The sequence below is a fragment of the Balaenoptera acutorostrata genome, chromosome 15 (genome assembly GCF_949987535.1).
Source record: "Balaenoptera acutorostrata chromosome 15, mBalAcu1.1, whole genome shotgun sequence".
Lineage (NCBI taxonomy): Eukaryota > Metazoa > Chordata > Mammalia > Artiodactyla > Balaenopteridae > Balaenoptera > Balaenoptera acutorostrata.
In genome coordinates this window covers 22024658-22050372 of record NC_080078.1, presented here as the reverse complement: position 1 = coordinate 22050372, position 25715 = coordinate 22024658, and the positions used below count along the sequence as shown (strand labels likewise).

General features: G+C 41.8%; 1 protein-coding gene across 2 annotated transcripts; it reads right to left on the bottom strand.

The window, feature by feature from the left end:
- Positions 1-742: 742 nt before the first annotated feature.
- On the bottom strand, positions 743-24953 carry CDR2 (cerebellar degeneration related protein 2). Of its 2 annotated transcripts, XM_007189954.2 has the most exons (5): positions 24593-24953; positions 16130-16242; positions 3609-3757; positions 3187-3351; positions 743-1959 (listed from the first exon to the last, which is right to left on the bottom strand). In XM_007189954.2, exons 1-5 carry the CDS (start codon positions 24669-24671, stop codon positions 1101-1103), a joined length of 1365 nt encoding a protein of 454 aa, XP_007190016.2. In that variant the 5' UTR covers positions 24672-24953; the 3' UTR covers positions 743-1100. The 2 variants fall into 2 exon arrangements, with proteins under 2 accessions (XP_007190016.2, XP_007190017.2); XM_007189955.2 differs by lacking the exon at positions 16130-16242 and having other exon boundaries at positions 24593-24714.
- Between the last annotated feature and the right edge of the window lie 762 nt (positions 24954-25715).

Sequence of the window (25715 nt, the reverse complement as noted above, 5' to 3'; positions counted from 1 at the left end):
TATACACAATAAATGGAACCTCAGTTCTCTTAAATAGTTTTAAATTAAAAGTATGCAAGTGAGAGGATGAGCGTTATTTCCACAGTCAGGACAGCAACACTGTTTAATAAAGTGGCAGACAGGAATTCCTGCGGCAAGTCACAAACATTTACAGGAATGGTAGGAAGTGAGTAGGAGCGGCCTGAGGCTGGCAGGCGAGCCAGCTCAGACAGCACAGTGCGGGTACGGGTTTCATCTCGCCCCTTTAGTCTGAATTTAAGAAAAGAATGATTTGCCTATCCTAACCACTACAGCTTTGAGTAAAAACATTTGAATGTGGGGAAGAGGCCCTCCAGGGCTCCAACAAGCTAACTGGGCCAACCAGAGCCTGCCCTTTTAGTTTGGTATTCAGTTAGACTAAAATGTGTTAGGATTACCTGTCAGTCACAGTTCAACTGGTAGCCCATGTAACAAACTCAAAGGCTTGGAGTATTTGTTAATGCCATGTATTTTGGATTAGACCCCTGCTTTCTCCTGAACATTCTTCTTAATGAATTCACAGTATCCAACAGTGTTTGCAAAAGATATTTTCACTTGGCAGCCATCTGACTTCTACATAGTTTTGAGAAGTTAAGCAAGGAGGCAGTAGGAATTGCCTTAGCTCTGTTTCAGCTCTGCCCTTTCCCCTATATAATATACACTACATATATATATATATATATATATATATATATATATATATATATATATATATATATATATATATATACATACACACACACACACACACTATATACTACAGTTACTCCAGGCCTACTTCTCCAGGAGCACATATTTTCCCTCCACTGGTTCTGGGGTTTTTCAAGGAATCACAACCTAATTATCATGCCAGCCAGAGGCCAGTTTGTCATGGGATTTACTGAGGAGCTTAAATGGAACTCGATTATACAACTGCCACCGGTAGCCACCTTCCTCCCTCGCTGTATGCATTTGCTAAATAAGCAAAGCAATGAGGCAAACGTCAGGAGCAGTATCAGGCTTTGGGGTCTACACACACTTGTGTGAGTGGGAGAGAGAGGTGATAGGAAACAGGCCAATTAGTAGTGGAGCTGGCGGTTCACTTAGGAATGAGAAGAGAGAGATCGGTATTTTGTTCTCTGTTCGTCTATTTCCTGTTTAGTTTTCTTGATGCAGCTAAAGATCTCCTTAAAAAGCACTTTGTATTCTGGTGGCGTCGAGGTGGTGGGGGAACTGATGGGCTCTGGGGTGACAGAGGCCGGTTCCCAGCCAAGGCTGCCAGGCTCAGGCTGGGCGCTCACTGCAGCCGGGTCCTTGGCCCTGGAGGTCTGCACAGCCTTGTGGGACAGGGAGTCCTCCTCCTGCTGGCACTTCTTCAGCAGCTCCTCGTACTTCACCTTGAGGGCACTGTACTGCGTGTCCACCTCGTGCAGGAGGGAGACGCCCCTCTGCTTCACGGCCTTGGCCCTCCGGATGCAGGTCTCCTCGTGGCCCTTCACAATGTCGCCGCCCACCAGGCTGCTCAGCACCGTCTCACTGCTGCTGCGCTTGAGAGGCTTTCTGTGCGCTTCGGGCACGGTCAGGAGCATCTCGTCCAGCAGGCTCTGGCTGGGCTCCTTGACAGGGACAAACAGAGAGTCCGGCACCAGCTTCTCAACCCCATTCACAAAAGGATGCTCCGACTGCAACATCTGCCGCATGCCCGCCACCTCGGCCTCCAGCTCCAGCGCGCGGGCTCGGCAGGCGTCCGCGGCCCCCAGCTGCCGCTCCAGCTCGCTGTTCTCCTTCAGCACCAGCCCACACTCCTCCTCCACGGCTGCCCGCTTCTGCCGCTCCAGGCTCAGCTGCGCCTGCAACATTGTCACTGTTTTCTTCAAGTGCTCGTTTTCTTCTTCATCAGGGCTTTGCTGACTTTGTAAGGAAGTGATCTTCTCGGCAAACACATGATCGTACACGAAGTGCCTGGGGAAAATGTCGAAAGAATCTATTACACAGGTCGACTGAGAATGCAAAGAGGGAGACTGATGATTTTTTGCAACTACCTATTTTTGAGGAGCCGTGACGTGACTGATGTTTTGCCTGCTCTGCACCAGAGCAGTGGCTAAAGTGAACACATGTGAGAAAACACACGTTCTGTGACTAATTTTTTTTGAACATTAAAAATACTACAGAACATCCATTCCCAAAGACCAGCTGTACGACTGATACTGTTCGAGGAAATCAGAACAGCCAGGGGTGCTCAGTCTTGGCTGCAGATTAGAATCACCTGGGCAGTCTTAAAAAATACTGAAGCCTGGGTCCCGCCCACATAGATTCGGACCTAGCCGGTCTGCCATCTGGACTTGAGTTTTTGTTTTTTTTTTAAAAAAGCTCTTCATGTGATTCATAATATACAGCTAAGACAGAACCACTGCTGCAGTGATTTTTAAACCACAAACACATATCAGAAACACCTGGGCAGCCTTTTCCTCACACCTAGAGATTCTGATTAGGCCTGAGGGCGTCGCTGGTTTGGCAGTGAAAAGCCGCACAGGTGACCTGGTGAATGGTCGACGCTGAGGACCACCAAACGCACGGGCTAGTCTCTCGCCTCTTCAGACTCCTAGGCAACTTGTAACTGTACTTATTTGTGTGATTATTTGCTTATCTGCCTCTTCATGAGACTGAAACCTCCACGAGGGCAGGAACTTTGTTTTGCTCACCACTCCTGACATCTGGCATTAGCACCTGCCTTACAACAGGTGCTCAAGAAATAGTTCTTAAATAAAGATTCAACCTCAGAACTCTATATTGTAAAGGCATTTCTGCAGGCAAAAAAACCTTCTGTTTGCCTGGATTTTTGTTTTACTGAATTTTCAATTTTTTTCTTCACTGGAATGTGAAATACAACCCCAAAATCTGTAGTCTATCAGAAGTACTGCACCTTATTTTAAAATAAGATTTAACACATTAAAAGCACTAAAATAAATACTCACGAGACTTTCAAAAATAAGTGTTCACAGAATTACTAATACCCAAGAACTCAATCATTTGTATGTTTAAATTAAGTGGTTTTGTTCAAACCAACGGTGGTCTAATAGCCAAGTGGCATTTCCTAAAAGGGTACTTTTAATCTACTGGAATCCAGAACGTGTCAGTGACACGAGATGCTCTCCTGCTTGCAAATGCCACGGAAAGGCAGGCTCTTACTGGCGGAGGTCATACAGCTCTTTCAGAGACGAGAAGCTGGGTGCCGATTTCTCCCGGTCATGCTTCCCCTGGCTCCTTCTCCCTTGGCCAGATGACTTCAGCTCCTCCACTTGGCTCTGGAGGTGATCAATGTTGGTTTGTAGGCATTCAATTGTTTCAGTCAGACTGCGAGGAACAGACAGAAGCCAATTGCTGCTTGTCATATTAAATTAAGGGCATAAGCAGTGAGGAGAGATTAGCTGCCAGCCACTCAAACTGGGCTTCCATAATTGGAAAAGACTTCTATTTAATCTCTATTCTCCACAGAGAATTAAATTAAACCTTACCCCATACTGACCCAAACCCACTACAGCCATGTTCTATTCTAGTTTATACTACATGACTTCTCCTAGGGCTTCTTCAATGGATTCTAAAAACTTTACCTCAGAATCTTCTGCTGTGAGGCCTTGCTGTCAGCAACGAGCTTTTGATTTGTTTCTTCCAGTTCCCTTGCTGTGACATCTAATTGCTCATAAACCTTTGCGTGCTGTTCATTCATCTGCCGCAGAAGCTCCACCTGCTTGGTCAGATACTGGAAGAGATGATTGTGACCAGTTCACACGTTAAACAGATAAGATACCTGCAGCATTCCAGCACCAACTGTATCCCACAATTCAGTTCAATTCTGACACTAACTACCTGGAGTTGTAAGGGCTCAGTCCCACAAAACTGCCCCCAGTTCAGGTGCTGTTGGCAAGTCCCAGGCACCACCCGTACATTCAAACAACCAGCTGTAAATTTGGGGGTTCCCATGACCTCCCCTCAGGTTCAGTAATTCGCTAAAACAACTCACAGAACTCAGGAAAGGGATTTACTTACACTTACTGCTTTATTATAAAGAATACAACTAAGGAACAGCCAAAGGGAAGAGATGCGCAGGGCAGGGATGGGGGTGGAGAGCAGTGCGGGGCTTTCTTGCCCTCTCCAGATGCACCACCCTCCCAGCACGTCCACGTGTTCACCAACCCGGAAACCCAGCTTCACTGCACAGACATGATCCATTCAATCACTGGCCACTGGTGAGTGAACTCAATCTCCAGTCCCTGACCCCTCTCCAGAGGCTGGGGATTGGGCTGAAAGTTCTAACCCTCTAATCATGTGGTTGGTCCCTCTGGCAACCAGTCTCCATCCTATCATTCAGGAAATTCCAAGGGATTTAGGAGCGCTACACCAGGACATGGGGACAAAGGTCAAATATATGATTTTCATTATACCACAATACCACAGGTTTATTTTATGAAAAGAAGAACTTTAAATCTCAATTAAACTACTTTCCTTAATAAGAACTGAGTACAAGCCATCTTTTATATGCTTAGTTTCCCTAAAGCTCACCAACATCTCGTGTATCATAAGGCTGTTCTACTCTTACAAAGCACAAAACACACATAAAATTAATATCTGACAGGAAAATCTAAGTGAGACACGATAATCCCACAAGAGAAAGAGCATGGAATACATGATCAATGTTTAAACAAAAATATGTTTTATAGACATAAGAAAAGCCTAAAGAGGAGGACTTTAGATGATTTTCGCTTGAAAAAAATTTAATTTTTTTTCCTCTGGGTGAGAGATCCTGGACAAAGAACAGGGAAAAAATATTGATTTAACCATTAAAAGATATTTTAACTTAGTATTATTCAAAGATATTTTTAATTCTGTGAGAATGTTGTCACCATAATCCTCCTTATTTGTGAGAAACTTGCCAGATTATTTATTTTGGTACTGCTAAGACTGCTAAATGGCCAAGGATAAAGGGGAATAGTCACAACCTTAATGCCTCAATGTTACGTTTCCTTGTTTCCCCTCCGACTCAACTCCACCTGAAGACGACGAAAGACAGTATATATTCCAAATGAAATAGTCACAATATTTCTCTGGGGCACAACCAGAAAGAGGAAAAAGGTAGGTCTGAAGCATTACCAATGACCAAATGGTAATGGACCAGACATGACTTTAAAAATACTTTTCTTGAGGCTTCTCTTATATACCTATACAAGTATTTGCAAAGCTAACAGACTTCTTTCACAGACTTCTTTCAAAGAAAGGGCTATATGACTTTCAATGGACTCTTTAAATGGCAGTGGTGTGGCAGAGTTGAAAAAAGTATATGAGGCCTTTTTTCAAACTAGTTACATAGCTCGGTAGCAATGTGTTGAGAAAACACCTAATTTTCATACCTTCTCATCTGAAACTCTTGGCCAAGAGTGTTTTGGAAAATTCTTTAAATTTTAGGAAGACGACACACACTTTATAACATCCCAGTGAGGGTTGGGTAGCAACCTGTTATCAAGCATTAATATTCTCATCAAAAGTATAAATAAAGATTATAAACAGCCTCACATGAGTTCAGGTCAGGGTTTGCTGTCAAATGAATTTGTTGCCTACTTAAGAAAAAAATCTTGTTTTTATAGAGCTTTTTGGGTTCAGAATTGAAAATAAATTGTGATCCGTTAGTACCTACCCTGTAGGATTGAAAGTATTAAATGAGGTGGAGTGAGCACACAGCATAGCCCCTGTAAAAGCCTGTGTTTATTCTTCACCCCCTCAATCCCCACCAGCTTCTCCTAGAAGTGTGCCTGTAATCCTGCCCTCTGGCTGGCAATGTCCTGGTAGATTCCTGTCACTGGTAGGGAATGTTTTCAATCTCTTTGGAATACTGGAGTAGAAAAAGGTTTAGAACATAGGAATGTATATAATAGCTGCAGAAATTTTGCAAGCTACTTTATGTCAAGTATAAGATCTCAAGTATTCTTTGGGACTGATTCACAACAACCTAAAAAAAGTCTAATGCACAGACCAGACACTTAATTATTAAGTTACCACAGGAGCTGGGTCTGCCTAGTGATTGGAATAGTCTCATCCTCCGTAGGACACATCTGCCCCACAGAGGGCAGGTGGGAGGCCAATTCCCATGCAAGTCTTGGTGGGCACAGGATCAGAGAAGAGAGATGGCCTGATGGGAGGCAGCAGTACAGAAACTAAGAGCACAGGCTGTGGGGTTGGAATTTGGTTTGAAGTCCTACTTTGCCATTGCTAACTGGGTGACCTCCCGTGAGTAACTTAGTTTTTCTAAGGTGAGATTTCCTCATCACCTACCTCACAAGGTTGCTGTGAGGTTAATATGAGGGAAGGGTTCAGCATGGTATCTCGCAAATGGTAAAATTGCTCGATAAGAGTAGCTATTTCATCCTTATCTACAGTTATGCGTTTTCAAACTTTACATGTGCTAAAATTCAACTGGGGGATTTATTCAAGTATAGGAATCTGGGCCCCTTTCCCCTAAAATTCTGAGTCAATGAGACTGTGGTAGAGCCAGGATTCTGCATTTTTAGTAAAAACCCCAGGTGATGTTAGTACAAGTGGTCCATGGATCACACTTATTAGAGAAATGTTGATCTTGGACATGGAAAATGCTGGAAGCCTCCCCTCCCCCAACCCAATGTCTCTTTCTCTTGGGTCCAGGAGACATAAACATTAACTTGGATCAACAATGATTCTTAAGCTTAATGTATACCATTTCCCTTCTTAGGACTTAATTTAGTTGCAGTTATTCACAAAAATTAGGCTATATTTTAACTGTATCACAACAGCATTCTTTATCATGTTATATTTTGACATGTTCCTACAATCATAATTCCCTGAAGGTATTTACTACTTATATAATTGAGTGCTCCTTCCTAAATTCTCAGCCCACCCAAATACTGATTCTCTACAGATGGCTAATCTTATCTACTGCATTTAAAAAACTTGTTAAAATGGATAATTTCAAACATATATAAATGCAGAAAAATGGTTTAGTGAACCCTCATCTATCCATCATCCAGTTTCACAATTATCAATACACAGTCAATCTTGTTTCATCTCTACTTTTCCACTCTCCTCATCCCCAATCAATTTAAAGCAAATCCAAGACATCTTAATTTAAGTATACATATTTATATATTTCAGCGATAAGACCTCATTTTAACCACAATTCCAATCACACTTTAAAAAACCCCAACAATTCCTTAATATGTTTCAGTGTTAACATTTTCCCATCTCTTAAATGGTTTTTCCAGCTTCATATGTAGTCCTTATTTCACCCTCAGGGGGTACCTTCATCTTGAAATTGCGGAGTTGCCTCCCTTTAAGGCAAGCTCCCCCTTCCTTTAGGGCCTTTATTACCCAATCTCCCTTCTCCCAGGGGCCTCGCCTTTCCTGGCTGGCTCCATCTAATCCAGCAGCTCTTGACCTGAGGTCCACGGGTTGAATTGACAGGGTCCACGAACTTGGATGGGAGAAAAGTTACACCTTCATTTTCACTAACTTCTAATTGAAATTTAGCATTTTCTTCAATTATGAATGGAGGCAACAAACCACCCGTAGTATGAGGCGTACTTAGGACCTCATCACTTACAGGAATCACAGATGTTTCCATAGCACATGATAGTGGCTGCAGAAATCTTGATTTATCTCATCACTATTTGAAATGACAGTTTTTAGATTGCTATTAGATCTTGGTATTTAATGAATTAATAAACACTTCTATTAATATATCACAAATTTATTTTTTCAATATTTTGATAGTCATTTCAATATAACCGATTCCCTCTGTAATTTTATGTATTTCATGTATTTTAAGAGGTTCATCTTAGAGTCACGAGATAGCTAAAGGGATCCACAGCACAAAGATGGCCAAAAAACTCAAGATTATCCTTTAGGCCTCCATGCAAACATAAAGGCTTCAGAAGCCTTTCTAGACCAGCCCGTCTAAAGCAACACCACTCCCAAGGCACTCTATTAATTTCCCTCAAAACACTTCACACTTAATAATAAACAACCAAATTGCTTACTTGTTAATGTCACAGTCTTCCTAACCCTCCTTGAAGAAGGGAAGGCTCTTACACATCTAGCCCATTTAGCACAATTCTTGATACACAGTAGGGACTAAACAAATATTGGCTAATGGCCATTTCTAGACCTCTCTTCACAACAGCTCATGCTTGGTACCACAACTCAGACTGCTGGAATGTCGAGAGTCTTCTTTCAGAGAGTTTGAGAATGGCTTTGGCTATAGCCCTTTTGGGAAAAGGCCCTATTAGATACTAATTCTTTCCCCTCTTGCTCCATTTATGGACAATTTCTCTGTGTTTATTCCCATGGCACAGGTATGCCTCAGCAATCTGAAAGAGACATTTTTTACCAGTCTCTCTTACATGGGCCCCAAGATGTGTCTCTTTTTAAAGATATAATATTCAAATTAAGAGTTGTGGCCGACATAAAGGAAATAAGTCAATATGTAAATAAGTACAAAGAGGCTGTTTAGAAAACTGCAGTAGGTCCCCCTCATTTGATATATAAAAACCTGTAGGGGGAAAAAAACACAATGAAACCATTTAGGAAGAACTTGTGATATTTTGGTCTTAGAGGACTTGGCTTTAAGGACAATCTAAAGAATGGCAGGAAGCTTGTTTTCACGTGGTAGGAGTTTAATCTTATTATGATTAAATCAAAACTAATCAGAAAAGCCCTTCACTTCTCCACGAACCTGTGATAGGTTACCTAACAAAGGAATCTGACTAAATTGGTCAGCAACTTAAAAGAAAAATTTTTAGCTCTCTCAGCAAGTACTGATGTGAGGCCAGAGAATCAGAATCCATGTAGTCAGACACTGCTTTAAGGCTTGGCCTCTAAAACTTCAAATTAGTATTTAATCAAATTTTTTTCTGATTCTACAAGGAAATGGGTTAGCTTATTTTCTACCCTTCATTTAAAGGTATGGCTATGCTTCTCATGTTCTGGTTTTCTCAATTCAGAATCTTTGATCATAGCCTCAAATGAACCTGTCTGGATTGCCAAGATCCTAAAATTCAAGTGCCAAAAAGAGATCGAGTACAAAAGTATTTGTCATATTAAACAGGGGTGGGTGATGAGGGGATATTTAAGCTAAACAGTGGAGGGAGGGGAACATGGGGGTAGCAAAAACACAGACAAAAATGTCAACTTATAGGCAAGAGTGTCAAAGTTTAAGTTCCGTGGGTTATCTCCCACTTGTCTTAGAATTTGTATAGAATGTCACCTCAACTAGGAGTAAAAGGTTCAGGTTATGTGAAAAAGCTATAAATAGGCCACCTTTACAATTGAGGCAAACTTTTGAAAAAGGCCAGCAGGATTATATTAACACCTGTTTGCAACTGTAGAACCCTGACCTGGAATGCTGGAAAAGACAGACACAACCGAACTAAAAACTCATAAGGAATGGAATGGAAATTCAGCTTTTATGCAGTGTTGGGATTATCCTTATATTAAGGATTACAGCCCAAATCCTCTGAATTTAGTATCGAAATGACCTTCCATAATACTGAAGAAATATTTCCCATTACCTTTGAAAAACTTCTTTCCCCTGATTAAAATATTATATTTCCCCTGAAGGAAATTTAGGAAAAAATTAAAAAGTATGAATATGAAAATAAAAACCACCTATAATCTCATTATTAAAAGCTTGGCTTGTTCTTAAGATCTATTTTCCAATAATTGAAAAGGATTTATTTTTTTCAGAATTAAGATTTTCATTACTAAAATTCTTAAAACATGGATAAACTGTGCAACCATTTATACTGTCCAAAATATATACACACACATAATCTCATCACCTTAGAACAACTCTGTACCAATGTCATGCAAGCATTCTTATCACAATTACACAGCGGAGCAAACAGGATCTGAGAGGTAATTCACAGGCCTAAAGTCCAGCTATTTGCTATAGAATTAAGGGCTTAAGTCGGAACATTCTAACACTGAGGCCAGAGCTCCTTCCACCTCCTTTCAAAATCTCCAGAGGTGGAAACCCACAGTTTAGGAATTATTGGAAGTGCTTCGTAAACTGCTTACCTGTCCTCTGTTAAGATACTGATTTGAACAAGTATTCAGTGATTACCTACTATGTTCCAAAGACCATGAATAAACACAACAGCCTTCAATGTTGCAACGGAAAATGGGGAGGTGGCAGGGGGAGAGAAAGAGAATAAAACAAATCAAGACATAAGTGTAATATATAGTAGAATATCAATAAATGTCATAGGGGAAGCACAAAATGCTTTAAAATTTCCAAGGAAGACATGAGCTTTTGAAAGAAGGGACACCTCTAAGGCCAGACTTCTTTGACTCCTGTGGGGATAATGCAGGTTTCCAAGCAGAGAAGCAACAGAAACACAAGGCTGTGGGCTGCTCACACAATTGTAGAAAACTTTACGAGAATCCGATTGTGTCTGATGTGTCAGATCTCATTACTCTCCAAAGCTTCTCTCCACCTCCTCATTCAGGAGAGAAAAACTTGCTCTGGAATCTTGAAAAATTAGATGCTGAGTAAAAGCCACACAGGCTATAGGCATCTTTGAAGCCAATCATTACTTTCAACGTTTATTTAATCATTTTTTTTTACATTAAAAACAATGCCTAACTAAATACTAATTTTTATGAGGACTGTTTGAAACCCGTTAACAGTCTTTGAAAGCATACTTGTAGTTCTACTGAGAAAATATCCTTTCACAGTTTCCTAGTTGTCTATTTCCATAATGAGTCACAGTTTTGGGGATTTTTTTTTTTTAACATCTTTATTGGAGTATAATTGCTTTACAACTGTGTGTTAGTTTCTGCTGTATAACAAAGTAAATCAGCTATACGTATACATATATCCCCATATCCCCTCCCTCCCACCCTCCCTATCCCACCCCTCTAGGTGGTCACAGGCACCGAGCTGATCTCCCTGTGCTATGCGGCTGCTTCCCACTTACCATCTATTTTACATTTGGTAGTGTATATATGTCTATGCCACTCTCTCACTTCGTCCCAGCTTACCCTCCCCCCTCCCCGTGTCCTCAAGTCCATTCTCTACATCTATACCTTTATTCCTGTCCTGCCCCTAGGTCCATAAGAACCATTTTTTTTTTAAGATTCCATATACATACATTAGCATACGGTATTTGTTTATCTGTTTCTGACTTACTTCACTCTGTGTGACCAACTCTAGGTCCATCCACCTCACTACAAATAACTCAATTTCGTTTCTTTTTATGGCTGAGTAATATTCCATTGTATATATGTGCCACATTTTCTGTATCCATCCATCTGTTGACGGACACTTAGGTTGCTTCCAGGTCCTGGCTATTGTAAATAGTGCTGCAATGAACATGGCGGTTCATGACTCTTTTTGAATTATGGTTTTCTCAGGGTATATGCCCAGTAGTGGGATTATGCTGGGTCGTATGGTAGTTCTATTTTTAGTTTTTTAAGGAACCTCCATCCTGTTCTCCATAGTGGCTGTATCAATTTACATTCTCACCAACAGTTCAGGAGGGTTCCCTTTTCTCCACACCCTCTCCAGCATTTACTGTTTGTAGATATTTTGACGATGGCCATTCTGACTAGTGTGAGGTGATACCTCATTGTACTTTTGATTTGCATTTCTCTAATGATTAGTGATGTTGAGCATCCTTTCATGTGTCTGTTGGCAATCTGTATATCTTCTTTGGAGAAATGTCTATTTAGGTCTTCTGCCCATTTTTGGATTGGATTTTTTTTTTGATATTGAGCTGCATGAGCTGCTTGTATATTTTGGAGATTAATCCTTTGTCAGCTGCTTCGTTTGCAAATATTTTCTCCCATTCCGAGGGTTGTCTTTTTGTCTTGTTTATGGTTTCCTGTGCTGTGCAAAAGCTTTTAAGTTTCATTAGTTCCCATTTGTTTATTTTTGTTTTTATTTCCATTTCTCTAGGAGCTGGGTCAAAAGGATCTTGCTGTGATTTATGCCATAGAGTGTTCTGCCTAGGTTTTCCTCTAAGCGTTTTATAGTGTCTGGCCTTACATTTAGGTCTTTAATCCATTTTGAGTTTATTTTTGTGTATGGTGTTAGGGAGTGTTCTAATTTCATTCTTTTACATGTAGCTGTCCAGTTTTCCCAGCACCACTTATTCAAGAGGCTGTCTTTTCTCCATTGTATATTCTTGCCTCCTTTATCAAAGATAAGGTGATCATATGTGCATGGGTTTATCTCTGGGCTTTCTATACTGTTCCACTGATCTATATTTCTGTTTTTGTTCCAGTACCATACTGTCTTCATTACTGTAGCTTTGTAGTATAGTCTGAAGTCAGGGAGCCTGATTCCTCCAGCTCCATTTTTCTTCCTCAAGATTGCTTTGGCTATTCGGGGTCTTTTGTGTTTCCATACAAATTGTGAAATTTTTTGTTCTAGTTCTGTGAAAAATGCCATTGGTAGTTTGATAGGGATCGCATTGAATCTGTAGATTGCTTTGGGTAGTATAGTCATTTTCACAATATTGATTCTTCCAATCCAAGGACATGGTATATCTCTCCATCTGTTTGTATCATCTTTAATTTCTTTCATCAGTGTCTTATAGTTTTCTGCATACAGGTCTTTTACCTCCTTAGGTAGGTTTATTCCTAGGTACTTTATTCTTTTTGTTGCAGTAGTAAATGGGATTGTTTCCTTAATTTCTCTTTCAGATTTCTCATCATTAGTGTATAGGAATGCAAGAGATTTCTGTGCATTAATTTTGTATAGTTTTGGGGATTTTATCCTAGCGTTTTCACCAGTTCTGCACATTCTTCATCTACTCTGAGTAGCTTGTTCCAGGACCATTTTCTGGCTGATTTAAAATTTCTCTGGGTTGGTAGGATAAGAGCTTACTTTTTGGTTTTCAACTATATTTTGCTAAATTTAAAATTGATCATGTATTACTTTTTGAATCAGGAAAACTCCCAATAAACATTCTAAACAGTCAGTTTAAAACTTGTACAAGTGATTCCATTTGTGTAAAGTTCAAAGACAGGCTAAACTAATCTAGGATGTTAGAATGCTGTTTAGGGGGGGTGGTGACTGGAAGAGCTGATAATGTTCTCATTTCTTATCTGGGTATTGGCTGCATGGGTATGTTTATGAAAATTCTCTGAACTATATACTTAGCATTTGTGCCTTTTTCTGTATGTATATTTCCAAAAAAAAAAAAAAGTTTACTTTAAAGAGAAAAAAAAGACATAAGGTTTGAATTAAGGAAAGAGTCCTTATAAAGTTTAGGGGGCTCCAAAAGGATATAATGATAAGAGGCACTATACCTATTGCAAGGGTCATCTTTTAGTACAGAATTAGGTTCTTCAGCTGTCTGGTTACTTTTACAAGAGCGTCAGGGTTTCCTTGTTGTAGACTACTGGAGGGAGACCTTGGAAGTCTGTTGTGATCTGCAAGTCTGCCTGGGCCCAGGTGTGAACCAAACAGGCAGTAAGGCTGGTCTGTGGGAGGCCTCTGGCTGGTAAGCGGGCTTAGCCAGAACTGCTATTTCATCTCCCTGTTTCATCCCATTCCTACTGACTTTCAGGAAGTGATTTATAAAAAGAAAGAAAGAAGAAAGCCAACCGTAATGGCAGAGAAGAAATCTAAGACAGCGTTGTTCTTAGTCAAAAATAGCTTTGGATAAAGAGTGAAATGTTGAAGGCTACAATGCTTGGATCTATGAACCAGTGGACCACGTGCTCTATTACAGAAATAAGAGATCCATGGAAATGTTTCTGGAAGTAATCCAGGCTAAATTTATTTAATTAGCTTTATACATATATTTAATTGTATATTTATTTAATCATTAAGGTCTGACCTGGATACTTCATTTCTATTATGCTTTTCAACATCTTGTAAGAATTGGGGGTTCGGGAGAGGTGACTGCAGGGGCCAAGGAACCACATCCGTGTAAAAACTTGATTACAAACATTTTTTAAGGAAAAAAAAATCTTACAGAAGACTTTAGATAGTGGAGTGTTATTTGTAGATTTGGAGACTCTTCAAAGATCTTTGGATTTTTTTCAGAATGTCAATGATCTGTTTCAACTGTTTAATCATCTTCAATACCACAGAAAAGAAAATAAAGGTAGAAAGACAGGTAACTTAGATCATAAAGTAACTGTGTTTGTCATCTCCTATAGTAACAAATAGGCATCATTCTCTAATTATACAAATATTTGGACTTTTTTCATCTATATTTGGAAAATGTGCTAAAATAAGCATTATAGTATTCAGTTATAGTGATTTATAGGTGCTTTCATGGAAAACATCAATACAATGTATTAAGACTATGTTTCTACCCAAATACAAATAAATGTACCTCACGGTATACGGTAATCTCCATTTATATGCCCTAGGACCACTCTATGAAATTTTCCAATGAGTTGAAAAACGATGTCTATGAAGCAAAACAGGGATGAGTTCCTTGATCATGTATGACATTTGGCTACTTTAATAGTTTTAAAATGCCTGGTTTTCCTGCATTTTTAGGTTTCTGCCCAATTCTATTCAGTTTTGGGTATGGCATGTTCTATGCTCTTCTGATATAGAATATACCAAAAATGATAGCTGGTGACTTCAATATCATTACAAGATACACCTTCCGAGAATTATAAAGGTCTATTTCAGTCACATCATTGGCTAAATTCATAAATCCTGATGAAGGGGGGAGGGGAATCTATTGTATGCATTTTAATTATGGCTACTATGTAAAATTAAGGATACTGAAAATAAATTTGTCTTAGTTTTGATGATAGGCTTATTTGTATTCAAAAACTGAAATCTGTGTAATTTTGATTGAAGTCAAGGACAATGTTATTCCACGTCTTTGCATTTCTAGCACCTGGTTCAATATATAATCAAAACTCAGTAAGTTCTGATCATGATGAATGGCTTCTGTGTTCTAAGGTCTTTTATATTTTTCTGCACATAGACATAAGAGTCCTGGTTCTACTGTACCAATTTTTTTTTCTTTTTTCGTTTTTAATTAATTTATTTATTTTTGGCTACATGGGTCTTCGTTGCTGTGTGCAGACTTTCGCTAGTTGTGGCGAGCGGGGGCCACTCTTCATTGCAGTGCATGGGCTTCTCATTGCGGTGGCTTCTCTTGTTGTGGAGACCAGGCTCTGGGGCCTGCGGGCTTCAGTAGTTGTGGCACGTGGGCTCAGTAGCTGTGGCTCGCAGGTTCAGTAGTTGTGGCGCACAGGCTTAGTTGCTCCACGGCATGTGGGATCTTCCCAGACCAGGGCTCGAACTTGTGTCCCCTGCACTGGCAGGCAGATTCTTAACCACTGTGCCACCAGGGAAGCCCCTACTGTACCAATTTGAGGAGAAGGAGTTGTAGTCTAAGTGCAATGGTTTTTGGGGGTGGGAGGGTAGTTTGGGGCATGAAGTGTTCTAATGGACAATTGTTTGGTTAATATCCATAACTAGCATCTTTACAGTCACCTGGCCTACACATAACTGGGCTACTTTAATGGGACTATTTACAAGACAGCACCTCCATTTTAAAGCCTTAATCTAGCATCTTTCATATTACGAAATGAGGTACTACAATTTTAAAATTTTTCATCAAATTTAGGATGGTGTTTGGTTAGGGGGAAGGGATGAAGCCAAGGAGGGGTTATAGAGGGAGTCTCAACAATGTGGATGGTTTTCTTTCTTAATCTGCTTGGTGGGCACACGGGTGTTCACTGCATTATTCTCTTGTACCTCTTCACAGATCTCAAATACTGCATCATTCATTTTAAAAAGAAAAAAGTGAAAAACTAAGTATAATATTCACAGCTTTATTTTGCTTCACATACTTGTAAATACTGGACCATTTACTTCTAGTACACTTCACCAAGGGTGAAGAGAGAAATTTCTTTCATCATAGCAGACTTACATGTTGGGAAAGCTTAAAGAAAGTAAAAGTCAACCTCCACACACTTCCCAATGGTTCTTTATTCTAAAAAAAGTGTATATGAGAAATTAAACCCTGCTTTTAATTCCAAGTGTTATTTTAGTTTAATACGATTGGTGCCAGAGCAGCGACAGACCACACCTCAAAGGTAACTCTCCCGCTGAGTAAATTACCTCAATTTCCTGTAACTGCTCCTGATTGGTTGTGTACATCTGCTGAAGAGAATCCTCCAGCTCTGTGTTCCGATCCAGTAATGTCTTCCCAAGCTCAGCAGCAAGTTGGAGATCTAGCACAACAAGTAAATCTTAGAAAAGTGCAAATGATCTCACTTTAACATTTTATATAACCCAGTCCTTTATTTTAAGAATGAAACAAGACCCAACCCAACATATAAAGTTTAAGTCAGATCCCAGTGGAAGGTGGAATGGCACAGAAGGAAACCTGGATTCTACTTAAAATTCAGTTGTATTAGAGCCTTTTACCAGGTAATGTACTCTTGATGTACCCTTACTTGTAAGACGTGAAGAATAGTGATATTCACTTCTTTAGGAATGATCATTCAGCACTGTGACATCTAAGATCATAATTATTTGCTAATGGACTGGACTTAATCATATCCTGATTGTCTACTTTTCTGGATGGACTGTTAAGCCAAAGTACAGGCAAACCTTTCAATAGTCTCTAAAGTTCCCAGGAATCTGGCTGCTGTGAATGCAACTGTCAAAGCAAAGTGTGTTGTTACAGATCCTGGCCTCCTAAGTGGACTAAAAATTAAGTCACAAAAAGGAAAACTATTGATACATCAGTGATAAGAACATTGCCGCAGGTCTCTCTCATTTTTATCTGTTTCTCTTCATGTCCTTCCTCAAGATAAGCAAACCAGATAAGCAAAGCAGCAGTACAGTTTGTGTGGTAACTCAGTCATAGCTCATACTTTCATTTAGCAAAGAACCATATTTCTATTTTAAACCTCATTTTTCAAAGCTCTCTCTTCTTAGGCATATATGCACGTAAGACAGGATTTGTTTGTTATAAATCCCAGAAATAAAAATTTAGTGATACAAAAAAGGACAATAGTTCTAACACAGGTGACTGAAACACTTATCTGCATAGTAAATTTCTTTGAGAGGTCCTTTGATATAGTGGGAAACGCACTGAACTGAGTAGGAAGGTCTGGGGTCCAGTTCTGATTGCCATTTACCAGGTTAACACTTTCAATATAGTCCCTACATTTAGTATTTTGTGTAGAGAGATGACTGTCCTGTCAATATGATTCTGAAAATCAAATGAAATAATACATAAGGAAGTACTTTACAAACTAAGCTGCAATACACAGGCAAAGTTATTATTAGTATTCATTGATTCACAAATGAATGATTTTGTTGCTAGGCACCATGCTAAGATTTGGCTAGAATGGTGAATAAATGGATGAATTTCCTGCTTTCCTGACACTCCCAGATTAATGGGGGAAGGCAGACAACAAGTAAGTAAATAAACTTGCAAACTGTGATAAACACTGTTCATCCATACATGTATGTATAATTCAATAATAGCAGACACTGTTCTGGGGATATAGGAATAAACCCAGCTAAAAAATTCCCTGCCTTCAGGGAGCTTATACTCTATTGGGAGAAACAGCATGAAAAAAATATATACTAGATAGCAAAAAGTGCTAAAGAAAAAACAAAAAAGGAAGGAAGCGGGCAGGAAGAGTATGGATGCGGGAGGTTGAAATTTAAGAACAGGCGACAAGGGCTTCCCTGGTGGCGCAGTGGTTAAGAATCCGCCTGCCAATGCAGGGGACACGGGTTCGATCTCTGGTCCAGGAAGATCCCACATGCCGCGGAGCAACTAAGCCCGTGCACCACAACTACTGAAGCCCGTGCGCCTAGAGCCCGTGCTCCTCAACAAGAGAAGCCACTGCAATGAGAAGCCCGTGCACCGCAACGAAGAGTAGCCCCCGCTCACCACAACTAGAGAAAGGCCGCACGCAGCAGTGAAGACCCAACGCAGCCAAAAATAAATTTATAAAAAAAAAAAAGAACAGGTGACAAGGGTGACATAAGACTCACGATGTGAAGGAACTGAATACATGACCCACGTAGATCTACTTAGGAGACCGGCATTCCAGGCAGAGGCAAACCTGGCAAACATGACTGGGGCTAATAAGGAGGCCAATGAGGCTTGAGGGGTAGGGGTGTGTGTGTGTGTGTGTGTATGTGTGTGTGTGTGTGTGTGGCAGTAGGAGACAAAGAGGGGCTCCATGGAACCCAGTGAAGGCTTTTCACAGGATCACTCTCTCTGGCTGTCGTGTAAATAGATGGAAAAGGACGAAGGTGGAGGGAGGGTGACAGGGATATTGCAATCATCTGGGTGAGAGAAGGTGGTGGCTTAGGCTACAGTGGCAGAGATGGAGATGAATAGAGGTGTAGGATTCTGGATATGTTTTGAATGTAGAGCTAAAAGGATTTGTTAATCAATTGCATGTGGTATGCAAGAGAGAAAAAGGAAAAAACCTCTGGGTGTGGTGATAATGTACAAAGGATCTACTTCAGAAAGGGAGGTCACAAGGAAAGTCTTTCTTAGGAGATGTTTTAGCTAAAGCTTGAAGGAGGAGGATCTCACCATGTAAACGCCAGGCAGAGGCCCTAAGACGGGAAAGAACTTGGCACACTGCACAGCCCAACATAAAGCCAGTGTGACGGAAGCACGCTGCGGGAGAGTGGTATGGGAGTTGGAGGAGTACGCAGGGATCAGATCACACAAAATTTTATTGGCCATGGGAAAGAAAGTTTAGATTTTATTCTAAGTATGATGGAAAGTCATTTCACTTAGTGTCGAAAAATATTATTACTCATTATGAAAACAGTGAACCTCGCCACATATGATTTTAAAACAATTTTTAGAGGTTGACAAACAAGGTTTAACATTTATTCATTACACCAATATTAAAACGTAACCTAGAATAAGTGGTAAAAGAAAAGCAACAACTTTTGTTACCTGGTACTGTCCGTCTGAGTGCATAATTAGCATTGTGCTTGGTTAGTTTTCCCTCCTTAGGAAAAAACAAAGCAGCAAAACCCGCCAAACACCACTATTTTAAAACATTTTACACCCATTTAAAATAAAACCTTATACTTTTGTTAGATAGGTGTTAAAATACATTCTCTTGTGATTTAAATATTAACAATGTCTATTAATGTACTTAAGACTTCAGATACCAAGTCTATGAAATAACATCTTGTATTCACAAGACATAAAACCCTTTACAAACCATTCAAAGCATTTAAGAGACATTAATGTTTTATATCTTTTCAAGGTAGTTAGCCGAGATTTTCAAACGAGAAGCACAAAGATGCTAGGCAACCTGACCAAATCCACGTGGTGAGTCACAAGCAAAAGATAAACCACTGTCAATTCTAACTTTCATCACAATTCTCTATTATCCATATCCACACAATTTTAAGTCTATTGACAGAGATGTCCATATACTTCTTTGTTTAAGGTAGAGAGTACAAATCTTCCTAGTTGAAATACTTAATCTTTTCACTTGTTTTCCTGGATGGCAATGAGAAACTAGAGTTGAGCTCTTTGGCTTTTACTGCCTGTGCTGCCAGTGAAAGCATATACAACCCCAGGCAAGTTAATACCTTGTTTTCATTAAGTGAAAAAGGAACTAAGTACAGCTGAGACATTCCAGAAATAATTATTTTGTACTCAGAGGGTATGCAATGTGTATACATAGCCCCACATAGGAACCACCACGCTGAATTATTAAGGACAAAGCATATAAACATTACCTAGACATTACTTAAGTCTCTCCTGGCCTGCTGTAAAGGAGTGAGTAATTCCTCACTGGGAGGGACCCGAGACTCACCAAAGATATTCTTATCTAGCAATCAAAATCTGAGCCAAAACCGCTTCCAGAATAAAGACTAACTTGAGACCACTTCAGCTATTTTCCTCAGTCAGGAAACTACCTATGCTACTTAGTACCAGCCAGGAGCAGCTTTCCTTTTCCTGCTGCTGCAGAAAGAGATGCCAAGTATAGCACTCTTCCAGTAAATAGCAAACAGAGAAGAATTTGAGACTTGTCCTTATCGCAATCCTTATTTCTAGTTAAACAAAGCCCCAGCCTGGCTCAGTAACCTGAAGTCTCAGTCTCCTAAATATTTCATGGGATGTTTAGGACAGAATTCTGGCAAAACAAGTCTCAACTACAAGAAAGTGTCTGTGAAGTCACACTGTATAACAGGATATTACTTCATCTGTTAGTTTAAAGACAAGAGTCTTTTTTGGTCTTAAGAAAAAAAAAAAAGTTTATTTCCTGTTGTGTAGCATCTGGCTTCCATAACCAAAAGGAGCCAAAAGCTGGCAGTGAGCCCAAGAAGGTTTCCTAACAAATTAGTGGGGGGAATGGGAGAATAAATGTCCTTTATTTTTAATTAACACATAAAAGAAAAGGAAACAATATAGTTTTGAAGCCTTATGCACCTGTTCATCTCACCTTACAATAAGGATTTTCATTAAGAGGTTGCCTTTTCTAAATCCTACTGAACTGGCATAGGCAGCCACTAAAAATACCACAGATTAACTGCAGGCTTGAGAACCGCAACTTTTCAATACCTTCACGTTTAATATTCTTCCACTAATCAGTCTTTGCAAGTGATAATAATCTATTTTAACAGTGTAAACTGTTAGCTTTAAACAGATATTCTACTCAGCCCTATGCTCTAGGCAAAAAATTAGCTCTAGCAGTCAAGTGATTTTTTAAAAAAGACCTTCCTTCCAGAATTCTGAAATCTTTAAATCCCACTGCTATTACATTTTTCTTATTTTACTTCAGTTTTTAAAAAAATACGAGGACGACATATTCCCATGTTAGCTGTAGTCTCTAGCAGTAATTCAATAACATTAAGGCTGAAAGCTTTCCCTATTGCTAAACCAAATGCGTCATTTGGTGATGCTTCTGTGCAACCCCTGTTGCCAACGTTACTATAATTGGGAAAGCAAAAAACCTGAACATAAACATCAAGAAAAATGATGGTGTCAATTTTAAGGACCAGTGATTCAGCAAATTAGTTGCTCACATGGAAAATGTACTCCTCTTAAAAAGAAGTAGAAATCTTAGGATTCCTTTAAACTAAGATTTCATTTGCTGAACCATATAGTAGAAACCCGAATCCTTACTCTAAGCTTGCACAGCTCACCAAATGACAATTATAATAGCAGCTGGTCTAAAAGAAAACCCAGTCTCTTAAGTCTTTTCACCTTGTTCTCAGGGGCACATTTCAGAGCTAGCACCATCATTACCTGCACAGGAAGCTCCTGCTGTCCCAGAAAGGATCTCACCCCCAGAAACCACTGTCAGTGTCCTCACCGTGCCAACTCAGCCCTCTGACAAAAGACAGTCTCTTCATCAAAGTGTTTTATAAAAGCAAAGGGTTTTCTCCTTCTGCCTGCACACAGCTTTACGTGTTTCTAACAAGGTATGAATGGTAGTCCAGAGCCTTCCGAGGTTAGAAACTTTCAGCAATTTTAATTTTTAAAAAGAATGCCCCAAGCAAACTTTGGTACAGAGGTTCAGTCTACTTAAATAATGCTTCTATTGCTAAAGGAAAAAAATCTGTAGTTCTGACTTTGAGAACAGGATCTTAGTTGTTTTAGCAGCTCTCTCCAAACAAGGCTCTCTCAGTAAAATTAATAGTGAGGATGTTAAAAAATGAACAGACATATGTCTGCACTTGATAAAATCCCACTAGATCTGCTTATCAATCTAAGAGGACAGACCTGCTCCCAAACGTTATTCAGCAGCAAAATTATCTAGTGAGGGCTCTCCCTGTGCCAGGCACTACATGTAGTAGGCACACAGCAGGAGGTGGCGTCTCCTCCAGTCAACAGGTTCCTAGACCATCAATGCGTAGGATCTCGCCTATCCTATCTTGCGGACAGGCACTATGGCCCCAGTGCCTGGATGAACAGCTGGCACGGAATAAATAAAATTTTTGAGAAATTAACAAATTAAAAAAATCCTTTAGAAGTTTAGGAGTTCTTTAACATATAATTTAATGAAACTGGGACAAAGATACCCTTCTATTCACACTATAGCCTTCATTCTTTTACAGGCCATACTCACAGTTATGATTGTTGGAATTTCACATCTATTCCCACACTACACACTTAAACTAAGTTATGACACACAGGGTTATGTCAAAGTCCATTGTGATAACAGATGTAAAAGTCTTTTGAAAAGCACAGAACAAATTCCAAATGCAAATTGGCATTAAGGAGGTTTGGACCTGTGCTCTTTAAGGTTTCATTAAACTTGAACACCTGATGACTTCATTTCGATCAGAGGTTAAAGAGTTCCACATCTAACCCCAATATGTTGCATTTGCTCCTCAGTAGATTGAAATATTACAACCAGTTGTTCCTAACAACCTCCCGCAGGGGGAAAGTGCAGTGTGGACTAAGGCACCTGATGGAAGAGAGCCATGAAAACAATAATCCTGTGTGAGTGCCTCAGTTCAGTTCAACAAATGTTAAAATTGAGCTTCTATTACGTGCTAAATATTGTGCTAGATTAAAAAAAAAAAAAGAGCCTATACAGATCTACACTTTCTAAATACAGTAAAGAAAACCATTTAGCTTTGATTATAGGACAACCTGCTTAACTTAATATAGGGAAATGTTGCAAGTGCACAATGGCTGCCTCATAAATCCTGGAGAAAGTTTCAAACTAGGCCATCAATCCTTACGGGGAATTCTGAAAACAGGTTAAAATGTAAGACAAATTTGCCTCGTGGATGCTGTGAACATGATGGCAGACACTGCCCTGCAGCCAGTGAATAGCTTAGACTATATAAGCGTAATGGTGAACTACTTTGGTTTAAGTGACAGGCCACGACATATTGATTTAAGAAATCACCTTCCAGGGCTTCCCTGGTGGCGCAGTGGTTGAGAATCTGCCTGCCAATGCAGGGGACACGGGTTCGAGCCCTGGTCCCTAAGCCACAACTACTGAGCCTGCGCGTCTGGAGCCTGTGCTCCGCAACAAGAGAGGCCGCGACAGTGAGAGGCCCGCACTCCACAATGAAGAGTGGCCCCCGCTCGCCGCAACTAGAGGAAGCTCTCGCACAGAAACGAAGACCCAACACAGCCAAATAAATAAATAATTAATTAAAGGTGCTAATAATTAAAAAAAAAAAAAAATCACCTTCCCCCAGAAGAATTCCTTATGTTTCTTTTCTAAGTACGAGTCATTCAAGCCTACATTCTTTCTTCCCCCCAAATTCAATGGTTAGCAGGAACAAACACCATGGCCATTTACTATTCAACTAAATGAGATGTTAATTTCTTGTGCAAGTTAGAGCGAAAAAGTTGATTTACACAGAACAGCTGAAACAAGATGCCTGAAAAAAATTCCTGAGGATTATTCAGGATTCAGTATAGTGGTTGAGAACGTTTGCTCTGGAGTTTGGAGAGGAATCCTAGCTCCCCCAATAACAGTATCTACTTCTACCTCTGCAACTTTGTTGGATTAAACGAGCACCTGTGTGAAGGGCGCATCAGTGTCTGGCACACAAACGCTGTTTCCCAACTGCAAGTTCCTGCTATTAATAGGCAAAAAGCTGGGTGGCACTGGCTCCAAACTGAGGGCCGCTCTAAAGTTTTCTCTGGAGACAAGAAATCCAAGACAGGCCAAGACAGGAATGCCTGTTTTTAACTAAAAAGCTAGGGTGCAAAGTGAAGGAAGTGGCAGAGGTAGAAGTGCCCTCAAGTCATCTCACTTGGCATCCGGTAAACTACTCTGCATAAGCAGTTTTTTTTCGCCCCCAACAGTCTAACACCAACTGAAAAAGCTGTAAACCAGGTGGTGAAGAAGAGACAGGGTTTGGGCAGTGACTATGATGACTCCTCATTCTGAGTGTGTGGGTTCAAAAACACTGCTGTACAGCAGAAACTAACACCACATTGTAAATCAACTATACTCCAACAAAAATTAGTTAAAAAAAATACTTGCTCCCACACGTAACTTGAGGGAAGTCATTTGGCCGCTTTAGCCTCCGCTTTCCCCATCTGGAAAATGGGGATAACACGAATTACTCTCTCACGGAGATATTGTGTCTATCAAATGTGTGCAAAGGGCTCGGCACGGTTCCTGCCACACAGCACTGCCACCCGGGGACTTAACACCTGTAGCAGCTCACATTCGCTGAGAGCCCCGTCTGTGGTTCCCCCCGGAGGCGGAGGAGAAGCGGGGCACGAGCCCGGTAAGGGGCCACCCCTCTCTGCTCCGAGGAACGCCGTGGGGATTAAATCAATTAAGCCGGGGAGAGCGCTTCAAACGGTGCCTGGCGCCCGGTTAGCACTGCACACGCAGTAGTGGCGGTGATGATGCTAATGATGCTGACGCTGGTTACCGCGCAGAAGCCTGGGCCCCGCAAAGCGGAGTCCTCCCGGGTGGGACGGGCAGGCGCGACAGTCCCAACGCCAGGTGAGCGCCAGACCTACCCCGCCCCTGGCATCGGTGGGCCCCGAGCAAAAGCAACTTTTTAACAATTTCGCGGCCGGGAGGAGTAGCCTCGAGCCGGCAGCCGCCCCGACCAGGCCCCGCCTGGCGATCGCGCCCTCACCTTGCTGGAGGTCCTGGTGGTCGTACCACGGCTCGTCCTCTTTCATCTCAAACTCCTCCACCAGGTTTTCCGCCAGCATCTCGGCCGGCTCTTCCAGGGGCAGCGGCCCCCGCCGCCGCCGGCCCGCCTCAGCCGCTGCCCCGGGCTCTCCGCCGGCCCCTCCGCACTCAGCCAGAGCCGCCCTCTGGCGGGACCCGCCGCCGCCGCCCAAGTTCCGCCGCGCCGCCCGACCACAGCCACCCGCCGCCGCTGCCGCAGCGGGGCGGCCCGCAGCGCACGCCGCGGACCAGCTTCCCGACTCGCCCCGCGCTGCCCAACGACCCCAACGGCCAGCGCCCCGGCGCGAGCGCACCAGCCGGCGTTCCAAGCCGGCTCCTCACGCCGCAGCCGGGCCCAACGTGGCACTTCGGCAGAACCCTCCCAGACCGGGGCTGCGATTCAAACCCCCGGCGGCGCCTCGGCCAATCGTGAGCGGGCCGCGGGCCGAGCGGCGGCGACGTCGTCCAATCGCTTCTCACCGCAGGCCCGCGGTTCGCCCGGGCTCAAGGGCAAGCAGCCAATGGCGACTCCGAAGGAAACAAAGGAGGCGGGAAAAGGCGAAGGGGTGCGGCCGAAGGCCCCGCCCCCTCCTCTGCTTTGAGTCACTTCTGGGCGTGCGTTCGGGTTGCTGGGGCGTAGAGGTGGCGGCCTCCGCGGCCCCTGTGATGGGTGTCCGGCCGATGGACGGGCTGCGTGGGCGTGAGAGGCAGGAGTCCGGCCTCCGAGCAGTGGGCGGTTGCGGGCGGGAGGCGCGAGGAGTGCCGGGACACCGAGGTCCGCTGCCCCGTCGGCCCCTACTGGTCTTTTGGCTCCCAGATTTGCTCTGCTTAGTGCGGGGAAATTGAGGGTCGGTCGGAAGTTTAGAGCAGTTAGCTGTTTTTTCCTTGATATGTGAGCCTCTAACCCGCTGAGAATTTGTTCTCACTCCCCCTGAAATGGTGGGCCTCAGACCTACCTGAGTATCTGGGGGCAGGAAGGGGTGCAGTTGAAGCTAAGTGCACAGTTAAGCATCTGAAGTCATGACGTTACACCTGGAAAGAAGAGAATGCAGCCCGAGCACTTGATGGCCAGCAGGGCAGTGAAC